This window comes from Rhincodon typus, chromosome 7 (genome assembly GCF_021869965.1).
Source record: "Rhincodon typus isolate 14 chromosome 7, sRhiTyp1.1, whole genome shotgun sequence".
Classification (NCBI taxonomy): Eukaryota; Metazoa; Chordata; class Chondrichthyes; order Orectolobiformes; family Rhincodontidae; genus Rhincodon; species Rhincodon typus.
In genome coordinates this window covers 90,315,288-90,336,396 of record NC_063338.1, presented here as the reverse complement: position 1 = coordinate 90,336,396, position 21,109 = coordinate 90,315,288, and the positions used below count along the sequence as shown (strand labels likewise).

General features: G+C 41.2%; 1 protein-coding gene across 1 annotated transcript in view; it reads right to left on the bottom strand.

The window, feature by feature from the left end:
• Positions 1–20,303, bottom strand: part of pdia5 (protein disulfide isomerase family A, member 5) — an 88,583-nt gene extending 68,280 nt beyond the window's left edge. Inside the window, exons 1-6 of the mRNA XM_048599263.1 lie at positions 20,200–20,303; positions 17,887–17,932; positions 14,276–14,368; positions 8,953–9,013; positions 5,527–5,594; positions 2,115–2,206 (exon numbers count right to left, since the gene is read on the bottom strand). Of these exons, the coding sequence (XP_048455220.1) occupies positions 2,115–2,206; positions 5,527–5,594; positions 8,953–9,013; positions 14,276–14,368; positions 17,887–17,932; positions 20,200–20,303 (464 nt within the window). The remainder of the gene's footprint in view (positions 1–2,114; positions 2,207–5,526; positions 5,595–8,952; positions 9,014–14,275; positions 14,369–17,886; positions 17,933–20,199) is intronic.
• Between the last annotated feature and the right edge of the window lie 806 nt (positions 20,304–21,109).

The window sequence follows — 21,109 nt, the reverse complement described above, 5'->3', positions numbered from 1 at the left end:
CATCAAGCCTCCACTGACAACAGTTTTCAAATCTGCAACCTTGACCACTGGAAGGACAAGGCAGCAAGTGTGTGTGCATTCCGCCGAAAGCCATACTATATATCACCGTTCCTTCACTATCACAGGGTCAAAATCCTGGTACTCCCTAACAGCACTTCGGGTGTACCTACACCACATGAATTGCAGTGGATCAAGGCAGCTTGCCATCATCTTAAGGGAAATTAGGGATGGGCAATAAATGCTGGCACTGCCTGCATTGCCAAGCCCACATACCGTGAAAGAATAAATTTTAAAAGAAAACAATTCCGGTAGAGAGAACAAACAGAAAGCCAGATTTCCATTGATATAAACACCTTATGTTCTCATATTGTCTGAAATCACATTATAGAAAATTAAACAAAAAGAATTAAAAAAGAAAATCAGACTGCAACGACTATTTCACAGAATACATTATGGCAATGATGTGTTTACTTCTTCTGACTTATTCTTTTCTGTCTTCAAGATGATATATTTTGGACTCAATTAGGCCACATGCAACTGCAACATCTCCATTCGGCAAATCAATCTGCAAGTATTCTGAAGGGAAACGATTAGTTAAACCCTTGTAAAATCCAATAGCGTCTTCTCTTCCTGCTCTATAATGCATTGCCTCTGGACTCTCCATGAATCTGTCACTGGTTCCCTTTCTTCTCCACATGCTGCTGCTTTGGCAACAGAATCTGCAGACTCAGGGCCCAATTCTGTCAATCCACTCAAAATAATCATTTCTACGTTTCCTCCATCTCTCCAGTCTGCCATCATCTTGTGCTGTCAGACTGCTGCCCAACATGGGGTCCTGGACGAATGTCAATTCACTCCCATTAAACAGTGAATCACTTAAACTGCATACAATGCTGCTATACGTGGCCACCAATACCAAATGTGCCCCCACGACCCCACTTAACCCCCCAACATCCACACTCTCAAGTTAAACCCAATTCTTCATATTCAATGCCCCCAAGGTCGCTAGCCATTTCCTCCCCATCATAAAGACTGTTGACTTCCTCCTTCTTTTGTGGGGTTGTAGTGGCAAAGTAGTAGTTTTGCTTGACTGACACTAATGTTGTGGGGAATGGGTTCAAATTTCATCATGGTAGCTGATGGAATTTAAATTCAATTAACAAATCTGGAATATGAACCTAGTTTTGGTGATGGTGGCCATCACAGCCATCACTGATGTTGTAAAAATCCATCTGATTCACTAATGTTCTTTAGGGAAGGAAATCATTATTTTTACCTGGTCTCGTCTGGTCCATGTGAGACTTCAGACCCAGTAACATGGTTGACACTTAAGTGCTGTTCTGAAACAGCCTAGTGAGACACTCAATTCAAGGATTTCAGCATGGGCAACAAATGCTGGACTTGCCTGTGATACCCTCTTCCAAAGAAAGGATGAAGAAATTTAAAAAGACACCGCCTGCCTCTATCCATGTGTTATTTAAACCTGCATGTACACTTTCACCATTACAGCTAGTTCAATACTTTCTTGACTGCCATATCATCCTGCACATTCTATAACCTCCTCTCATCCAAACCCCACTGACCATATCCTTTCCCATACTGTCTCACCCTTGCAGACCTACATTAGTTCCCAGTGCTTTAAATGTAAACTCACATCTTCATCTTGGCTTTGCTTTTTCCCTTCTTCACAACCTTCTCCAGCCCCACAATGGGATTGTGAAACATACCACATCAACCTTCGGTTTGTCCTTTTTTGACTTTTTAACCAATTTGTTAGCTACCTTATTTTTTGTCATAGTCCATTTTTGCCTAATTATCCTTCCGTCCAGCATCTTTGGAACCTTTATTTACACTGAATGCAAGGAGGTAACATTGCCAATTAGTAGCCAGTACATTTTTGGGCACGCTTTTCTTTGAGTAGTGCGTGGGAAGGAAAGCAAGAAAAGACAAAGAAAACCTCAATAAGACAGTCAATCTATAAATGTCACATACTCAAGCTCTTCCATTTTACAGAATTATTGTTAAGTTGCCCACAAGAGCAAAATCGCACGATTGTTTAGATCTGATAGGTCGACCTCAAAATATACCTTGAAGATTTATCAACAACAACTTACTCAAAGTAACAGAAGGTTGGATATCCTTTAATATTAAATTCCTGTTTAATTTCATCAAATTCAGAAGGATGGACGTTCATTCCAGCCATTACCTATTCAGGAAACAGTTAGCATTAGAATTTATAAATCATTGGTAGAAAATGACTGTGTATTTAATGAATTCAAGATGAATTTATAGCAAACAGCTCCTAATTATTTTGAGAATAGGTGCTTTTCCTGAATTATGTTCCAAAAGTTGCAATGTCCAGTTCTATGAAAATGAGGAATCTGGTGAGGAGCTAGTTCACTCTTAGTCCCAGAAACCTGAACTCAAAATAAAATATTTCTGTTCGGTCTAGGTTAAACTAACAATTAAAACTCCCAATTGTTTATTTTGCTTCAAACATCGAACAGACTGGGTGATGCTACATGACCCATAATGGAAAAAGACCAGATAGAAGGCCAAAACTGAGCTCGTGGAGCTGCGTATGGGAAGTTGTGAATAAAACAGTGACAATAGGCAGCTGTGGGATACGGCAAAGGAAGTTCATAATTAGTGGTTGAGATCTTATGGTGCTTATTAACAGCTTCCTTATGACTGCTGATAACACAGAAGTTCCAATTCCTAGTTGGTTGGCTGCTGTTGCCCAGTCAATGACCACATCCTTTATCATGAGGGGACAGGGAAATGGAGCTGACACTTCAACTTGAAATCCAATTGCAATTAGTCAATTTACAACATAGCATGTCATGACTATTGCCTCGCTATTTTTAGTTTTCCTGCCATTCATTCCAATGCAAAAATGTCTACCATTGCCCAATATTAGATAAGCGCCCACTTTCATTTTTAAAGCGTTGACTTGGTGGACATGCAATGTGATGAATGCCGCCTATTCAAAATATTCTTAGGATGTGGGCATCACTGATGAGGACAGGATTTACAATCCCTGTTTGCCCTCAAGGTGTTGATGGCTGGTCTTTTTCTGGAAATTGTATAGTCTATTTGTTGAAGATGCTTCCACAGGGCACAGTTCTAGTGAGGGAAAAGAAAGAAAAGTGATCATTTGCCCAAGGTTCAGATGATGTGTGACATGTAGGAGAAATGAAACTGATGGCGCCCTGCTGCCCTTGTCCTTCTGGATGATGGAGGTCATGAGTTTGACAGGTGCTGCCAAAGAAGCCTTGGTGAGTTGCTGCACAGCAGTTACAGTACACCATTGCTAAGGGTGATGGATGAGGTGCGCATCAACCAGGCTGCTCTGTCCTGGATGGTTTTCAGCTTCTTTAAACACGTAGCTGCATCTATTCTGACAAATGCAGACTACTTAAATACATTTCTGACTTTTGCCTTGCGAGTGGTTGAGAAATTTTGAAGATGCAGATGGTGAGCCACTGGACACAAAGTAGCATAGCCAGAAAATTTGAGTGACTATTCCAGTTGAGTTTCTGCTTAATGATTTTCCCCATGTTGATAGTGGGGGAAAATGCCATTCAGCACCAATGGAAGATTGGAGATTACACTAGTATTCAGATGGCGCTTAAGAGGTGCAAATGTCAACTGTCATCTATCATTGGGACAATATCCAAGTCATTTTTAAACAAGCCATTGTGACAAAAAGGTGTTTTTGGAAGGTGAATTTTAAAATAGGGGCAAGAGTTTGGTTAGCTCTGTTTTTAAAAGCAAAAGGTCAAGATTTTATTGTAGAAGCGGTCTGAACACATCATTGCTAAAAAGGTAATGGCTTCAGCTGACCGCCTCACAGAACCCACCGCCCACCGCCTCTCCCCACCCCGCCCCACCCCCCACCACCACTGATGTTAATGGATAAGATGTTTATACGTTGTGTTAATAAAAGACAGAGTAAACAGAGGGTTCAAAACACGAGTTTCAAAGTTTTGGTTCAAAAGAATCAACAGTCAAGATCAGAAAGAAGTATTTCAGTTCAGTTCAGGGTAACCAGTTGCCTCAGCAGAAGTGATTTCTAGTCCACAAAGCTTCTAAGCTCCGGGAGTTTGGATAGAAATCTTCCAGTGATTAGAGTTGTAAAAGACTAGGCCATCAGAATTGAGCAGGGGTCATACAAGTGGACACAGAACAGAATTATAAAAGAAAAATGGTCGCAACCATCCATAGCAAAAAATCTGGAAAGTGTCAGTTAAGGGAAGATTTAAAAATCTGAGAGAGGAATGATAGTTCTCTCAGATTGAGTCACTGTAACAAATAGTTTTGGGAGAGGTTGAAATTTTGTCTTGATGTTTGTGTTGAGATCTTTCTTACTATAATATGCCTAGCCTTGTTTGTTTTATTTTCTTATGTGTAACAACAAAACATAAGTTTATTAAAAGGTCATCAGCAGTCTCATCTGAAATCTCAGTGACTGACCATCATGTTACCAATTACAAAATTTAAAAATATGATCCATCAAGACAAAGTTCACTGTAGGATCTGTCTTGTCTAGTAATACCATTAACTGGATTGTAACACCATGGGCTGTTTCATTATGAGACACTGAAGTCAGGCGTGGGTATTGGGGATGCTGCTTGAAAGCACTAGGTAGTATTTGCTAGTTCATCTAAACAGGGTTGTCACATTTGAAAGTGCTTCACTTTGCCAAACTTGGATGAATTTAATGGCTGCAACCTTGGCCCGATCAACTGGGAACACTGATGCAGGCATTTTGGAGACCCTCGATGGGATTAAATCCCAATTAGGTAGCTTTTTGTCTGCCACCAGTGTTCCTGGGTCTTGGGAGACAATGATCCAATCTCCGAATATTTATTGGCCAATTTCAGGCAGCTCTTCAGTCCCAGCAGTGTTACCGAGAGCACGATCACTGCTGATACTGCAGAAGTCTCGAGAACAGGAGCATTTGCTGGAGGCACAGAGACAGACGAATGGGTCTGGTTTATAGATCAATCAAGACTTGACAAAAGGGGTGAAAGGTGCTGGGAGTGGAGTGGAGTGGAGTGGAGTGGAGTGGAGGACGCTTTTAGTGGGGCAGTCTGTATCCTGGAGGTCTCTCTGCAGGGCACAATCAGTAAACCCAGCTCTTGCTAGCTCAAAACGTGTGTCTTATATGGGAATAACCGAGCAAAAGAAATGCTGATGCAATTCAGCTGCAACACAAATGCCGACTTCAAATCGGAGAGAATGTGAAATGACATTGTGAAGGATGATCTTGACTGATGACACCCTGTGCGGCATTTCCTTCCTGGGCTTCAAAGTCTTAAACACAATGAAGCAGGACTGTGTATTTCATTACTGCTTTCATTCCTGCACATGCTAATAGAAGTCCAACTGACTGAGAAACCTGAACAGGATAACTGAATCATAACTGAACATCCAATTATAATGATCTATGCACAAAGTAAAAACCAAAAAATCTCTGTGCATGGTGCCTTTTTAATAGACCAGTGAAACTGTGATACTCACATGGGTGCCCTTTAGCTCTGTGGCAGCTTGTTGAAAGGCTGGCATCATCCGCTTACACACCCCACACCCTGATACGTGGGGCAAAGGGCAGGTCAAAGGCATCAGCAGAACAATAAACAGAAAGAGAGATAAGCATTGTACTAAATAAGTCAATGACAGATTTAACAAATCACTTCACCAGATGCCAATACGTACATATTACAGCTCAGCAAGTGCCATTCTTCACACGAAACTGTCCAATCCAATTACTTTCCCTCAACCTCTCTTTATATGCATTTGTATTTTGTTTCAGGTACCTAATTCTATTTTGAGTGCCTATCCATGACACTATTCAATGTGGATTGGGGAAATGAGTTATTTTTAGCGCACAAAATAAGAGGTAGTGGCTTAATAGGGGCAAAAAATTCATGGGGCTTTGATTGTGGGAGTAGGAATAAATAGTTTTGTTTTCCTTATTTCTTCAAGGCGGACTAGACCAGCATTTAGTGCCTATCCCTAATTGCTCAGAAGGCAGTTAGAGTTAACCACATTGCTATGGGTCTGGAGTCACAGATAGGTCAGACTAGATGAGGATGGCTGATTTTCTTCACTAAAGTACAGCTGTGAACCAATTGGACAAGGGCTGTAGCGGATAACTAACAGCAGCAATGAGGTCACCATTAGGGCAGATTCTAATTCTAGACTTTATTGAATTAAAATTTCACCATCTGCCATGGTGGTATTCAAATGTACGTTCGCAGGATATTAACCCTAGAATAGAATTCCAGTGGCATTACCATCATGACCCTGCCTCACTCACTTTCCACTGGCAGAGGGACTTGTGATGAGAGGACACATTAAAATAACTGGCATAACAGCAACAGGAGAAATGAAAATGTTGTGGGACAAAGGATTAAGATCAGCAATACACTATATGCAAGAGCAGTGAAAGCAGATTCCACAAGAATTTTTGAAAGGCCATTGGGTATTTATTGAAACGAGTCAAGCTGTAGATGGATGAAAGCAAAGGATAGGTGTGAAACTAAATTAGACTGTTCTTTCGAAGAGCTGGCATGGACATATTGAGCTGAATGGCCTCTTTGTGGTTTAAGATTACATGACTCACTTTTATAGTCCTTGTCCTCAATTTAAACCCACTTTTCCATGATTCCCCAATCAGTAGAAACTGTTTTTCACTATTCACTTTCCATCATTTTGAACACCTTAATCAGTTGCCTCTGTTTTAGCCTTCACTAATCCAATGAATAAGGTCCACATTTGTTCTGGTTTCAAAATTCAGCGATTTGCATTCACACAATTACTTGTCATTCAATATGATTTAGCTATTTATCTTCCATGGTTGTTAACATTCTTTATTAAGCACCTCATACGAATCCAGAATTGCACTATATTCTGTCATTCTCAGACACCTACTTTCCTTTTTAACAGAGGCTTCATCTACTTCTCACCTTTGAAAAGATCCACATAGCTGAGATTACACAGTTTGTCAACTTTCTTGCTAGTCAGGGCGTTCCTTCTTTCATTATCCCTTTCCAAAAAATGTACCAGTCCTTTATCTGTATCTATACCTACCTGCCCATTCTGCTCAGCTGGCTTAGGTCTTCCACAGGACAATTCCTGAAATGTTAATTATGCCTCTCCTTGTAGATGACTTGTCAAACATTTCCAGCATGTTCTTTTTGTTTTTAGGTTTATAGAAATATTGTTCTTTCCTACATTTAGTTCATCAGCCAACTTCAATATCATTTCCCTTGTGTTTATGTCCAAGCCTTGCCTTGCAATGGAATCATGAAAAGTTAGTACAAGGGACCCATCACACTTAGTTTTGCACACATCAAAAGCAAGCCTAAAACGTATTGCCACTCGGAAACCAAGCACAGAAAATATGCAGTTGGTTGACGATCTGGTTGCAGCTTATCTCATTAGGCTTGTTCACAATGCAGTCCTAATGAAGGGTTATACCTGAAAAATTAACCCATCTTTCTCCCGGAGAAGATCTACTAACCACGCAATTCCAGCCTTTTGTTCTTTTAAGTTTCTGAAATGTGTTTCATATCTATTTCTAGCAAGCTGTTCTGTTCATTCGATAAAAGCATGATTGCCAGAAAACGTTGAGCGCCTCTTTAAATCAATGCAGAACAGCATATGCTCGTTAAACTGCGAATGACTATGCCTTATATTGCCTTTGAACTTTGCACAGCCCGAGAATACATTTATGAAAGTGCACTACAGAGTTGTAGATGAGTTGATGCTCAGGATCTTTATTAACAAAAATGTGACAGAAGTATAAACAGATGCAGGGTTCATCCTTACCACTACGAGGTTGAGGTGCAGTGGGTGGGAAAGGCGTGGGGTTAAAAAGAGAGGAAAGCATTTAGGGGCTAAATCAGATTACAATTGCATAATGGGGGAAAGAGGCAACAATTTAAAAGAAACCAAAAATAAAGTACCGCAAGCTCTTGCAGCACTCACGTTACTCAATAAACACTATGCAGATTCTTAACAATTTGAAGATAAAAACACAAAAGCACGAGCAGCTATTCCAGAATGAAAATAAGTCACAAAGCAACAAAACACTGACTGAGTAACAGAAGGCAGAGAGGAATCTTGCTGCTTCATTACCATCAGAGGTTGCAGCAGTGCAAACAGTGTAAAAAGTATTCTTTGCAAAAATAGCATGGAGCCTTTTTCTAATGTGAATTCCTTTCACTCAGCTTCTTTTTCTCTCCTGTATTTTAGTGTGGACCCATATAATGCAGGAAAGGGGACCTTGTATTCCCAAAAAAGCAGTCACTATTCACGCACAATCCTTGCGAGTCAATGAAACACAGGCACACAAGAGGCCATTCGACCCTTTCTGTCATTTAATTAGATTCTGGTTGACCTGTATCTTATCTCCATTTACCCACCTTTGTTTTGCAACCTTTAATTTTCTTGGCTAACAAAATCTAATGATCTGTCTTGAAATTTTCAAATGAAGCCCAGCTCTGGTGTTTGGTGGAAAAGAAAATATGCCCACTACCCTGTGTATGATGGTATGATATTTGACACTGGGTGGCAAGGATGAAACAGCAGAATCCAACTCTGTCTTCACAAAAACATTTGCCATTTTTACTGCATGGCAGTCAGGTGGAAGAATCCTGGTCGATACCCACTCCATCTATCCCAGATGTCTCCTGACATCCCTCTTTTTGTAAAGACCCTTGTACGTGGCCTTTCAGATTGATTTTTTTTCTGACTGATGGCATACAAAGTGAGTTTTCTTGTTAGGTCCTGTAACACTGTCCCCCAGCCCCACTTTCCATGCAATTGCAACATGTCACCACTCATCCCCTCAATCATGGACTGTACAGCGAGTGGGATAAATATGTAATGTTACACCTGACTGGCTCAGAATCTGAATGCATGCACAGAAAAAAAACTTACACGGGGCGTAGAAAATCATCAGAATCGGTCGTTCCTCCTTCTTTACCAGCTTTCTGAATTCCTAAGGAAAAAGCAGATAAGATGACTATAGAAAGTTAGGCAATACATCAGAGAGCAGTGCACCAGAAGTGAGAGAAAGGCAGGAAGCCTGCAGTCTTAAAGAAATTGAATGCAAAAACAGTTCACTTTGGTACAGTACTGGCACAGTGCTGGACTGCCGAGAGTTGCATATCTTTTGCTTCACTGGACAAACAAGACAGCTTACTGAGGGGAGTTCTGAAAGATCCTAGTTTTATCTGAAGAGGAGTAGGAAAGCCTTGGCCATCAACTCTTAAACCTCATGCAATAGCACTTAAACAGATTCCAGATCACTTTTCACATTGCTGTGTGTGGGACTAAGCGATGCTCAAACTGGATGTCACATTTGCCTGTGGCAAAGAATGATTACACTTCAAAACAGTAATTCAATGGCTGGGAGGTAGCTCTGGAATTCTTGAGCCACTGGAAGGATTCTGTTAAAATAAAAACAAACTCTTACTTAGAAAAAATATTGCACTGCAAAAAAAAAAAAAAGTCCCCCCATTTTTGGAATGTATTTCCTCACCCTGTAGTCAGAAAATTGACAATAAAGGGAGAACAGAATGAACATATCACTGGTTGTTTTTTCCTGAATGATTCAGCAAATGGCTACGTTCAAAATAAAGAACAGCATTGCTCTGTGCTCTTTTGTACATATTTATATGACTATTCAAAATTATTTAAAATTGTTTTAATTTTTTTCAATTTTCCATTTTAAAAATCCTTACAGAACACTGCTTATTGCTGTTAGCTTTCAAACCCATCAACTTGGTAAAACAGGGGAGACAATAGCCCAGTGGTATTATCGCTGGACTGTTAATCCAGAGACCCAGATAATGTTCTGGGGACCTGGGTTTGAATCCTGCCACGGCAGATGATGGAATGTGAATTCAATAAATATCTGGAATTAAGGATCTAATGATGACCATGAATCCATCGTCGATTGTCGGAAAAACCCATCTGGTTCACTAATGTCCTTCAGGGAAGAAAATTGCCATCCTTACCTGATCTGGTCGAGATGGTCTGGTCCAGACCCACAACAACATGGTTGACTCTTAACTGCCCTCTGGGCAATTAGGGACGGGCAATAAATGCTGCCTAGCCAGCGACGCCCTCATCCCGTGAATGAATTAAAAAAAGTCTAAATATTCTGAGCATAATCTCACCTTTTACTTTATATATGCAGAATTGACAACATGCAGCTCTGATGTTTTGGACTGGGATAATTTTAATAACATTTCTTCACAGGTCAAGAGGAATCTCTGGTCTGATGTGACACTTTGTTATTGTATTGTTTGTTTCAGCTATAAAGGCCCACAATACCCAAATGGTTAATGACGTGGGTGAAACCAGAAAATGGCTGAACTGTTTTAAAGGTGGTTGAATTGGAGACAAAAAGAAGTTTTTCATTTATAAAATATCTCACAAAAACACACCACAGCAAGTAACATGTAATGAATTAACTTTGAAATGCAATTATTACTGCTACATTGACAAGCCAACCAGCCATTTTGTATACAGCGAGATCCTGTTAACAATCAAATGAATTGGATTTCGATGCTGTTAGGAAGAGTGTAATCAAAAGCATCTCATGAGAAAGGTAAATAGCAAAAGTGTTTTTTAAAAGAAAACATCTTCCAGCTAATGTGTAATTTCCCTGTTGGCACAAAACCAGGCGGCAGGGGGGTGGAAGAGAAGAAAAGGATAGCCCCTACTTCAGAATTCCAAATTTGAAAAAAGCCACTTAATGCACAGGCTGTCAATCCCTTAATCAGGGTTTGGCATCCTTCCTGTTCACCCAGGTCAAAGGGGTGAAGTAAATAGAAAAGTACCAAGTGCTAGAAACCTGCCAATAAAAGTACAGCTTTAGGGATGCACCAAAACATAAATCTTATTCTTTCAACTGTTGACCAGCATGTACAGCACTTTCTATTTTTACTTCAAAGAAACACTTTGCCTATTTTGCTCCTGGCTGTACAATACTCTTCCCACACAATGCTGTCTTTGGGACTTTGACCCCTACAGATAGTTTGAATGATGAGAACCTGCACCACCACTGAGCTGGGAGAAAAACTGTCACTTACCCTGATGTCCATTTGACTCCAGTAATTTGAACTCCCAATAACCAACAAGATTACATCATCAGGATAATGTCCCCCATTATAAATGCCTCTTTTCTCTCACAGTTGGAACCAGTCAAGAGCTCAGAATACTCAAGTACTTTATGGCCAACGAAGCACTTCTGCTGTATGGTCATTGATGCAGCAAACATGATGGTCAATTCACAGACAGCGATCTCCCAGAAACAGCAATATGAGAATAAAACAGATAATCTGTTTTCTGAGATGTTGGCCGAGGCATAGTGTTATCCAGAGATCACTCCCCTGTCTTTCGTAATGGCCGGATAATATCCTTTTAGGTGCAGGTTGAAGAATAAATATTGTCCATGGCACCAGGGAGAACTCACCCGTTCTTTTTCACTCACCTGAGACGCCAGGCAAGGTCTCAGTTTAACATCCCATCCAAAGGCCAGCACCAGTGCTCCTCCACTAGTGCATGGGGAGTGTCATCATGAATAGCTGGCTCAAATCTCAGATGTGGGGATCCTGAATCCAGAACTTTTAGATTTAGAGCAGAGACTACCACCGACCCAATGCTAACACATATAACATACAATTCATTAAAAGTCAGGACTTGAGTTTTTAAAATACTGACTAGGGTTCAAGCACCAGAATTGGCACCCAAGTCCTGGTATTGGCACTCATCTAAAGCAGCAGGTTAGAGAGGGGTGCAGACACATCATAGCTGGATCTTTCCAGTTGACTCTTTAAGGGATTCTGAGGAATATCTTCCATCCTCCACTAACCTGAACTCATTCAAAACTCTGCTATGTCCTAAATCACATTAAGTCCCATTCACTCATAATCCCGTTGCTTGATGACTTCCTATAACTACTAAATTACCGCCTCAAATTTAACATCCTATCTGCGCATTCAAACCCTTTCTTCGCTTGATCCCTCCGTAACTTGAATTCCCTATACTCTTCACTGTGTTCCTCCAATTCAAAGCAGCCTCAACCTGCCTTCATTTCCTTAACCCAGCACTGGCTGCCAGACTTCAATTGTTCAAACCTGAGCTATGGTATTTCCTTTCTAACCTCTCTAGCTCTCTACATCTCTCTGTTGAAGCTTTTGCCCATCTGCACTCATGTCTCCTCCTTTAGCTTTGTCATTTTTTTGGTCTGATTACGCTCTGAAGTGTATGTTTTACTGTCTTAAAAGGTGCTACATAAATGCAAGGTAAACATAAACTTTCTATCCTGAAAGTAATATATGCCTTAGCTCTGCATTCATGTCAAGATATTGATCCCCTGCTTCTCACCCCAAATAGAAGTATCAGTGAAACTTACATGTGGAAACAGCTAATCCAATTTCAAAGGGAAGGATTCATTATTGATAAGGAGCTCAAGAATGGTAAAAAGACTGCTCAAATGAAATTGTATGACGTGGCTTTGAACAGCACTTGCTGTGGCCAGTTTCTACGGCTTCTCAGATTTTGCTTAAGGAGTTATTTAGCTTGTCTTCCTGGTGACCGTGTTATGTTCTGTACTTGGGTTGTGAAGAGAGCATTTTATTTTGTTTTAGGCACAGTGAACTCAAAGGAAATTTGCCCTTTAAAGCCCTTTTGGGAATCATTGAAATTTTTTTATTCTCAATTGCGCTCTTCCATAGAACTGCAAGCACTGGCAGCTTGTTGATCATCATCTGAAAGCAGCGCTGAAGAGGTGGGAGGGGTCTTGAACAGCATAAATGCTGTCATGAACAGGTTCTGATAAAGGGTCATCATCGTCCTGACACATTAAAAGTTTCTCTCTATAAGTGACATCTAATCTGCAGGGTATTTTCTGTTTTTACCTTAGATTTCAGACATCTGCAGTTATTTGGTTATTGAGCTCAGCAGGATATTGTTGGGCACAATTTTCCACAACAAATACTACTTCAAATGAGAGACAACAAGGTGCAGGGCTGGATGAACACAGCAGGCCAAGCAGCATCATAGGAGCAGAGAGGCTGACGTTTCGGGCCTAGACCCTTCATCAGAAAAGGGGGAGGGGAAGGGGGTTCTGAAATAAATAGGAGAGTTGCAGTGGTAGAGAGATCCCCTGAGGTTTGTCCGGAGGGAGGAGGGCAACTTCTTCAGGCTAGGCATCCTTAGAAGAGGCTTCGCAGTGGGGTTAAAATTGAATCAGAGATAGTAGGAACTGCAGATGCTGGAGAATCCGAGACAACAAGGTGCAGGGCTGGATGAACACAGCAGGCCAAGCAGCATCATAGGAGCAAATGACCTTTTTTTTGGCTGATTCAGGTGATGTGGGTGACCTGGCTGGGCCAGCACCCATTGCCCATCCTCAATTACTCCTGAGAAGATGGTGGTGAGCTGCCTTCTTGAATCGCTGCACTAAAGCGGTGATCAGCATACTTACACTGCCATTAGAGAGGGAGTTCGAGGATTTTGGACCAGTGACAATAAAAGAATGGTGATACATTGCTAAATCATGGTGGTGTGTGGCTTGAGGGGAACATGCAGATGGCATTGTTCCCATGCGTCTGCTGCTTTATCTTTCTAGATGGTGATGCTCGTGGGCTTGGAAGGTGCTGCCTCAGGAACCTTGGTGAATTCCTACACTGCATCTCACAGATGGTGCATACAGCTGCTACTAAGCTTTGGTAGTGGAGGAAGTGAATGTTTGTGGATGTGGTGCCAACCAAGCTGGCTGCTTTGTCCATGTTTTGCATGAAATGAAGGAGAGGAAGATTTGGAGCTTTAGGGGAGAGCAGGGTAAGTGAGATTAGTTCCATTGCTCTAGCAAGGGCTAGTATAAACACAGAGGGCTGAACATCCTCTTGCTGTGCAGCAAATCTCGGCAGTTCTGTGATTGTTTCGTTGTGACTTTCTAGGGTTGTCAGACTTTGGGTTATGGAGTCAGATTTTCACATTTTACACTGTATCATTACGTTAAAATATCAAATTATACAGTTGTGTTTATGAAAATAAAATTCCTCCAAAAAAACTTAAAATAATTGAAGCCCACATTGTGCAGCAAGCATTACATTTCCTTTATGCTACAATCAATAACATTGACAGACTTGCAATCCCACATACACAAACAAAACAAAACAGTATTGTTATCACCATTGAGAATCCCATTTCCCAGCTAAGTCGATAATCACGAATAGTGTCAAACCTTCTCACTGTCAATGTGAACCACATCCTTCGCGTCAGGATTCTCTTCCCACAATGGAGCGCCCTCTGGATCCCTCATAAATGCCACCATTGACTGTAAACAATCAGAAAGAGTGCAAAGCTCTTAAATGTCTAAGCTGAGGAGTAGAATCTCAGTTCTGAATACACAAATTATTGATAGTGGTACAGACGATTAAAGGAAATGAAAAGATGTGCATCTAAAACTTCTTAGGCTCATGGTAATATGCTTCTTCCACCCTGATCTCAAAAAGGTTCCTCTCAAAGTGGCAGGGACAGGGACAGGGACAGGAGATTCCATCCACCGTTACGATATTAACTAGAACAGGCCAACAAATCAGGCACACTTTAGGAAGAAATGCATGCATCAGATTTTGTTCTATTTCTCCACTCTCTTCTCCCAGTTCTCCAACACTGCCTCCTCCAGAGAAGAGAGAAAACTATTTATGGTTCAGTCCCAAGTGCTGAACCAAGTGACAAAAAATGGCGGTCTGTTTTGCAAGAAGAATTGATGATTTGTAGTACAAAAAGGAAGCATGGCTTTGGCTGCTCATTTTTACCAGAAAGTCACCTTTGTTATGGCTGTCAAGACAGCCCGCAACCAGAACGTGAATACCACCACTCTCCCGTCACCAGGTATTAGTGCACTGACAAGCCAGACCAGCAGACCTTCACAAACATTGCACAAAACAGCCAGGGAGTTGGATCCCCTGAGAGAAATCCAACCACTTAGTTTACACAGAAAGATTTAAAACTCTGACTCAGGAGACTGTAAACAGTTTCAAAAACCACAACTTTGGATCACTGAGAAAGGGGGAGGTTGGGAAGGTTACTGGATGCCAGAACACAAGAACTCCCGAAAGGCCAATTTAGCAGTGATAACAGGAGGCCTTTCATGCAATGAGTGATTTGCATGCAAAATAAAATTACAACCTGGGCACCTTTGGAAATCATTTAAGGAAGTACATAATTTAAAAAGCAATCTGATGTTCGGGAAAGTAGAGGCCTGTAGATTTTGAACAAATGTAATGCAGATACTGAAGCTGGATAATCACTCTGATCCATTGTCATTTGACTAGGCTTGCTGAAACAAAATAAGCCAATCTGGTTTACCTCAAGTCCTGCTACGCAATGACTGCGATGGAAACTCTATGCCTTAGAACATAGAACATAGAACAGAACAATACAGCACAGTACAGGCCCTTCGGCCCACGATGTCGTGCCAACCTACTACCCTACTCTAAGATCAAACTACCCTGCATACCCTACATTTATTGGTGGCTAAAAGACTGAAAAATATTAGGGGTGATAGGCTGATGGGAAAAACACAATCAATTGTGTGCAACAGCACTTCTGGAATATAAAAGGGAAAAAACAGAAATTAAAGAAATGGAACTTGAGCAATTAGCCCCATGTTCCTGATCCTTCAGCACCCTTGCAAAATGGGGCTGGCAGGTCATAAGACCTTCCTGTGGGCCTGCTCCTGCATGTAGTGTTCACTCATGCCCTCAAGGTATTTACAGGAAGGTTATGTATATCTGCATAAAGAGTCTGGTTAACCAAAACACACCCACTTGTATGATCTGTGGCTTCTCTTCAACCACAAAGGGGAATGTAATCTCAACACTTCCTGCTTTTAGATCTTTACATTATGCATCTCATAGTCCATTTTACAGAATCACTTTATTTTAAATACTAGGGTGCATTAATTCCCATGAGGAGACCCCCTGTGTAGCTTATAAAATATTCCAATTTATACCCAAAAAAGACAAATAAAGTAAAACACTTTGTATCAAACTAGCTGATTTCAGGCCAGGTAACATCTGGCTTCAGTGAGTCAGGGCTGTGGAGGTACTGGCGTCAGGTGTGGATGGGGGAAGAGAGAACAACTAGCTTTATTTTCATGTCCAGAGACTTCTGCTATACAGCGCACATGAAGATGCCAGGGAAGAAAAGGTCAGGCTCAAATGCAATACACTTCATGGCTGAATAGCTGCCAAGGTTTATTGCCCTAGATTCATGGCAAGAGCGGCCAAATTGGGTCTGTTCTCTGAAGACTGTACATGGATTCTTATCCTGGCAAGGGTCCACACTTTCAGGAGAAAGTGCATGTGGCACAAGAGGTAACTCAATGAGTGTGAACCCAAAACCATGTCTACTTCTTTCTAGGTGGTTGGAGGGAGAATAGGAGAGACTTGGACTTGATTGCACACACTATTTTTCATCCTTGTTTATTAAACAGCTTACAGCACTGGCTCCACTGAACACTTCTCATGGACTTGATTCAAAATGAAAATTTACACTTTTCCTCTAACCAGCTGCTTGTATACAGGAATGTATATCTGCTTTGCATAATAGTTAAGATAGATGTTTCCACTGTTGGATGGAATACTTTATTCTTTAATGCAGCTCAAGCAGTTGTACTATTGGGAAGTGATTGAGAGTCAAACCACAATAGTTTGCAGCAGCAGTTGATTACAATGCTGACAAAAAAAATAGAGGGAGGGTAACTGAGGATATACAATACTTAACTCAGAAATGTCAACCAAAATGATTTACTATTCCTTGTTCTCAAATGAATATTGTTCAGGGATTAGCAATAAAGGTAGGTTTGATGGACTCTTGTAGCACAGCGCTAGTGACCCTAAATCTGAGCCAGGTACCCACCTGCTCCAGAAGTGTGTCAAAACATCTCTGAACAGATTTATTCAAAATATCTAAAGATAGGTTTGAGAGCGTTTGTGCAATGCATACATACATGCTTGTGTATGTCTGCAGGCATTAGTGCAGGGTGTCTTGGAAACAGGCTTCATGGCAGACAGTCTAAGCACGGTAACCTGCAATTGAAGCAGACTCATACTCAAAGGAGCCCCTTGGCTACAGTTATCATTAAGGTACCCTCTAATGTTTTACTAGGTTTGTGGAATCGCAACTTAGAAGGACTGACCGGTGCATAGAATGCATGGAATCTTTTGGATTGCTGCATATTTACCTGCATTCTTTCCAATGAGAGAAAGATTGACACATCTAAGAACTGATTATATGTTGGAGGAAAACTGACCAAAATAAAACTATTTTCAAAGGCAAGGCCAAGCACTTGAGGGTTTTGCTGTCCTTCAAGCACAGCACATCCAAACCTATAGCCAGGAACACAGCAAATAAAAACAAAGCAATGTTCAATTAATCTTTAAGGGGAGGCTGGAACATAGTGGTGACGATACTAGGCTGGTAATTCAATGTCCCTAATATTCTGGGGAAAATAAGTTGGAATCCCAAGTAGGAAAATGGAAAAATTTGAATTCAATACAAATCTGAAATTTATAAAATAATTTGTCTGAAGACAACCACATAACTATAACCCATCTTGTTCACTAATATCCTACAGGTGAGAAAATTAGCTGCTCTGGCCTACATATGACTCCAGACCCACAGCAATGTGGTTTACTCTTAGCTGTCCTCTGAAATGTCCTAGAACAAACCATTCAGTTCAAGGGCAATACTGCTGGCCCAGCCAGCCATGCCCACCTCCCACGAGTGAACAAAAGTAACAATCACTGTAAAAACCCACAAACACTTGGCACAGACAATTATTACCTTGAACGTTTCAGGCCTTTCGTATTCAACGTGGAAAGCTCCGTCCCTATACAATTAGAAACACTCAGGTATTAGTATCTTTCAGCACAAATATGAACACACTTGTCCCCTCAAAAGCCAAAGCACTCTCCCTTGCATTGTCCTCTTCAAAACAGAGAGATTAATTAAAGAGACACAGAAACATACATCTTGCCATCAGAATGGCAAGTACTGATTCAACCAGTTTTGCACAACAGCCAGCACAACAAGGTGGCCTAGATTTGCTTTGAACTATCGTTTGTTCCAAAATTATGTTAATGCACCATAAATGTGACTACCAGTTGGGTCGGCAAGAGAACAATTACCGTGGACACAGTTCCTGGGCTAGGTGCAGGACAGAGCAGTAGGTATGCCTTGTTCAGCGAGTGACTATTTTTCAAATACCCTTACAGCAAGTGCAAGTGCTGCTGGCGCTTCCATGAGCTCGACCATGATGCCTGAAGATCACGCTAATATGCATCATCTATGCTTAAGTTTGACAAGTAAGGTGGTGTTGGGCAGAGGAAGCTGCTAGCCCAGCAGAATTAAATATAGGATAGAAGCAGACAAAGAGAGGAAAAAGTTTTAATAAAGCAATGTTTTTAATAATTCCTGATACTTGGGCTTATTAGGGATATGTTGCTTGGCTTTGTGCGGGAAGTTCGCGTTTCACAAACATGATTGCGTTTTCTGAGGCAGTAACAAAGGTGATTGATGAAGGCAGGGTGGTAAGTGCTTTCTATGTGGACTTTAGCAAGGACTTTGACAAGGTCTCTCACGGCAGGCTGATACAAGAGGTGAAGTCACATGGGATCTGTAGTGAGCTGCTGAGATGGATACAGAACTGGCTTGGTCATAGAAGACAGTGGTGGTGGAAGAGTTTTTTTCTGACTGCAGATCTATGACCAGTGATGTTACATGGGATCACTGCTGGGACCTTTGTTGCTTGTAATATCTATAAATTATTTGGAAAAGAATGTGGGTGGCCAATTAGTAAGTTTTCAGATGGCACAAAGATTGGGAAAGCTGAGGATAGTGAGGAGGATTGCCAGAGGAGAGGCTGGAGATTTGAACGGAGAAATGGCAGTTGGAGATTAATCCAGACAATTGTGAAGTGATGTATTTTGGAAGATCTAATGCAGGAAGGAAGTATACAGTAAATGGCAGAGCCCTTAAGTAGCATCAACATACAGAAGGACCTAGGTCCACAGTTCCCTGAAGGTGGCAACACAAGTGGATAAGGTGGTCAAGAAGGCATATGGTATGCTTGCCTTCATTTTGTGGGGCATGGAGTATAAAAATTGTAAAATCATGTTGCAGCTATATAGAATTTTATTAGGCTACATTTAGTATATGGCTGTGGAGACTTTGGACAGGGTACAGAAATAGTTTATTAGGATGTTGCCTGATTTGGAGGGTATTAGCTGGAGAGATTGGACAAACTTGGTTTGTTCTCACTTGAAAGCAAAATAAAGAGCGGATTGATAGAATTTTACAAAAGTCTGAGAGAGAACGGATAGTCGGAATCTTTTTCCCCAGGGTTGAAATGTCAATTACTAGGGGACATAAGTTTAAGGTAAAAAGGGGTAAAAAGTTCAAAGGAGATGTGAGAGGGTGGTAAGTGCCTGAAATGTGCTGCCGGTGGTGGTGGTGGTGACACTGCCTGCTCTCTTAGGTAGACCTTGTGGCACTATTCAAAGAAGAACATGTGAAGTTCTGCACATCCTGATCAATACTTACACCTCAAGCAAAACCAACGATCAGATGGTTTGTTGGATTTTGCTGTGCACAAGCTGGCAGTTGCACTTTTTATTTTGGAGCAGTGACTAAACTTGAATAGCACTTTGGTCTTGAAGTTGTGAAGGGTGCTATATTGATGCAATGTTTCTTTTTGAAAGCGCTTTAAAGCTGCTACCAACCAAGAAGAATACTGTGATTTTTATACAAGGCAGTCAACAACAAAGAAAAAGTTTTCCAAATAAAAACACAAACTACAGGAGCAAACAGCAGAACATGCCAGAACGTAAACGTACTGTTCAGCTATGCTGATATGGGCAAGTGCCAAGCTGGGAAGATAGGAAAAAAAAGACAGGAAGGGCAACTGTAGCCCAGCAGCTGGTTTCAGAACAACACTTGCGGAAATCATACAGCAAGGCACCCATCTGCTGCTCTCAGTCAGAGGACAATCTGTGGCTTCAGCAGAAAACAACATGCAACAGTCACCAAAATTTCAATAAAAGTGGTCCCGCTAGAAGTACTAAACCTCAGCATTTAACGGACTTCGACTCTACTTACTTGTAATGCAACAACTCAACGCCATTTTTCTTTGAGGCTGGTTCCACTTTCATCTTCTTGCACAGCTTCCTGCTTTCACTGTTCCTGGAAGAAGATAGCAGCATGACATGACTGTAAATGGGGAGACAGTCTCTGACTTTAGTCTGTATTGCATCTATACTTCAAATTCTTCCTTCACAGAAAGCCACAGATTCTTATAGTGCAGGTTGTCTGCCTAGCATCCTTATACATTCAGCTGCAACAGATTATAATACTATCTGGGCTTAGTCCATCTCAAGTTGTCAGTAGGTAGCATTCACAAGCTTCTTTGGCTGAAGGAGCTCCATTAATGTGCCTCCAAGACAATTATCATTTTGCTGGTGATCAAAGGCAGGAATCGCAAGTGAGTAGCAGTGAAGCAGCAATTAGCCAATTTGTGGGAAACAATTAGGACAAGGCTAACCAACATCCCATCTCTGGCATTCACCTTTGAAGGGCCCTTGAGGCATACTGGCAGTGATCCCTACCTCTGAACCAGAAGCCATAGGTTCAGATGCCACCTGTTCCAGAAGTGTGTCATAACATGCCCAAGAAGATTGATTAAAATATCTGTAAAATGCAAAACAAAAGGGCTCTTGTGGCACACAGTGGTAGTGTTCCCTACCTCTGGGCAAAAAGATCCGGGTTCAAGAACCACTTGCCCTGAGAAAATTGATTAAAAACATTTAGGTGGGCTTGGGGTACAGTGGCAGTATCGCTGTCAGCCAGAGCATTCAAGCTCACCTGGTCTTCAGGTGTATTAATGGTTGATTGAAAATAGCTATGAAATGCAATTACAGCTTTCACCTGTTGTACACTGTGCATTGTTTTGTTAATTTCAAGTGGTACAGCACAAGCTCCTCTGATGGCAGTTTGAAAGTTCACTGACTTC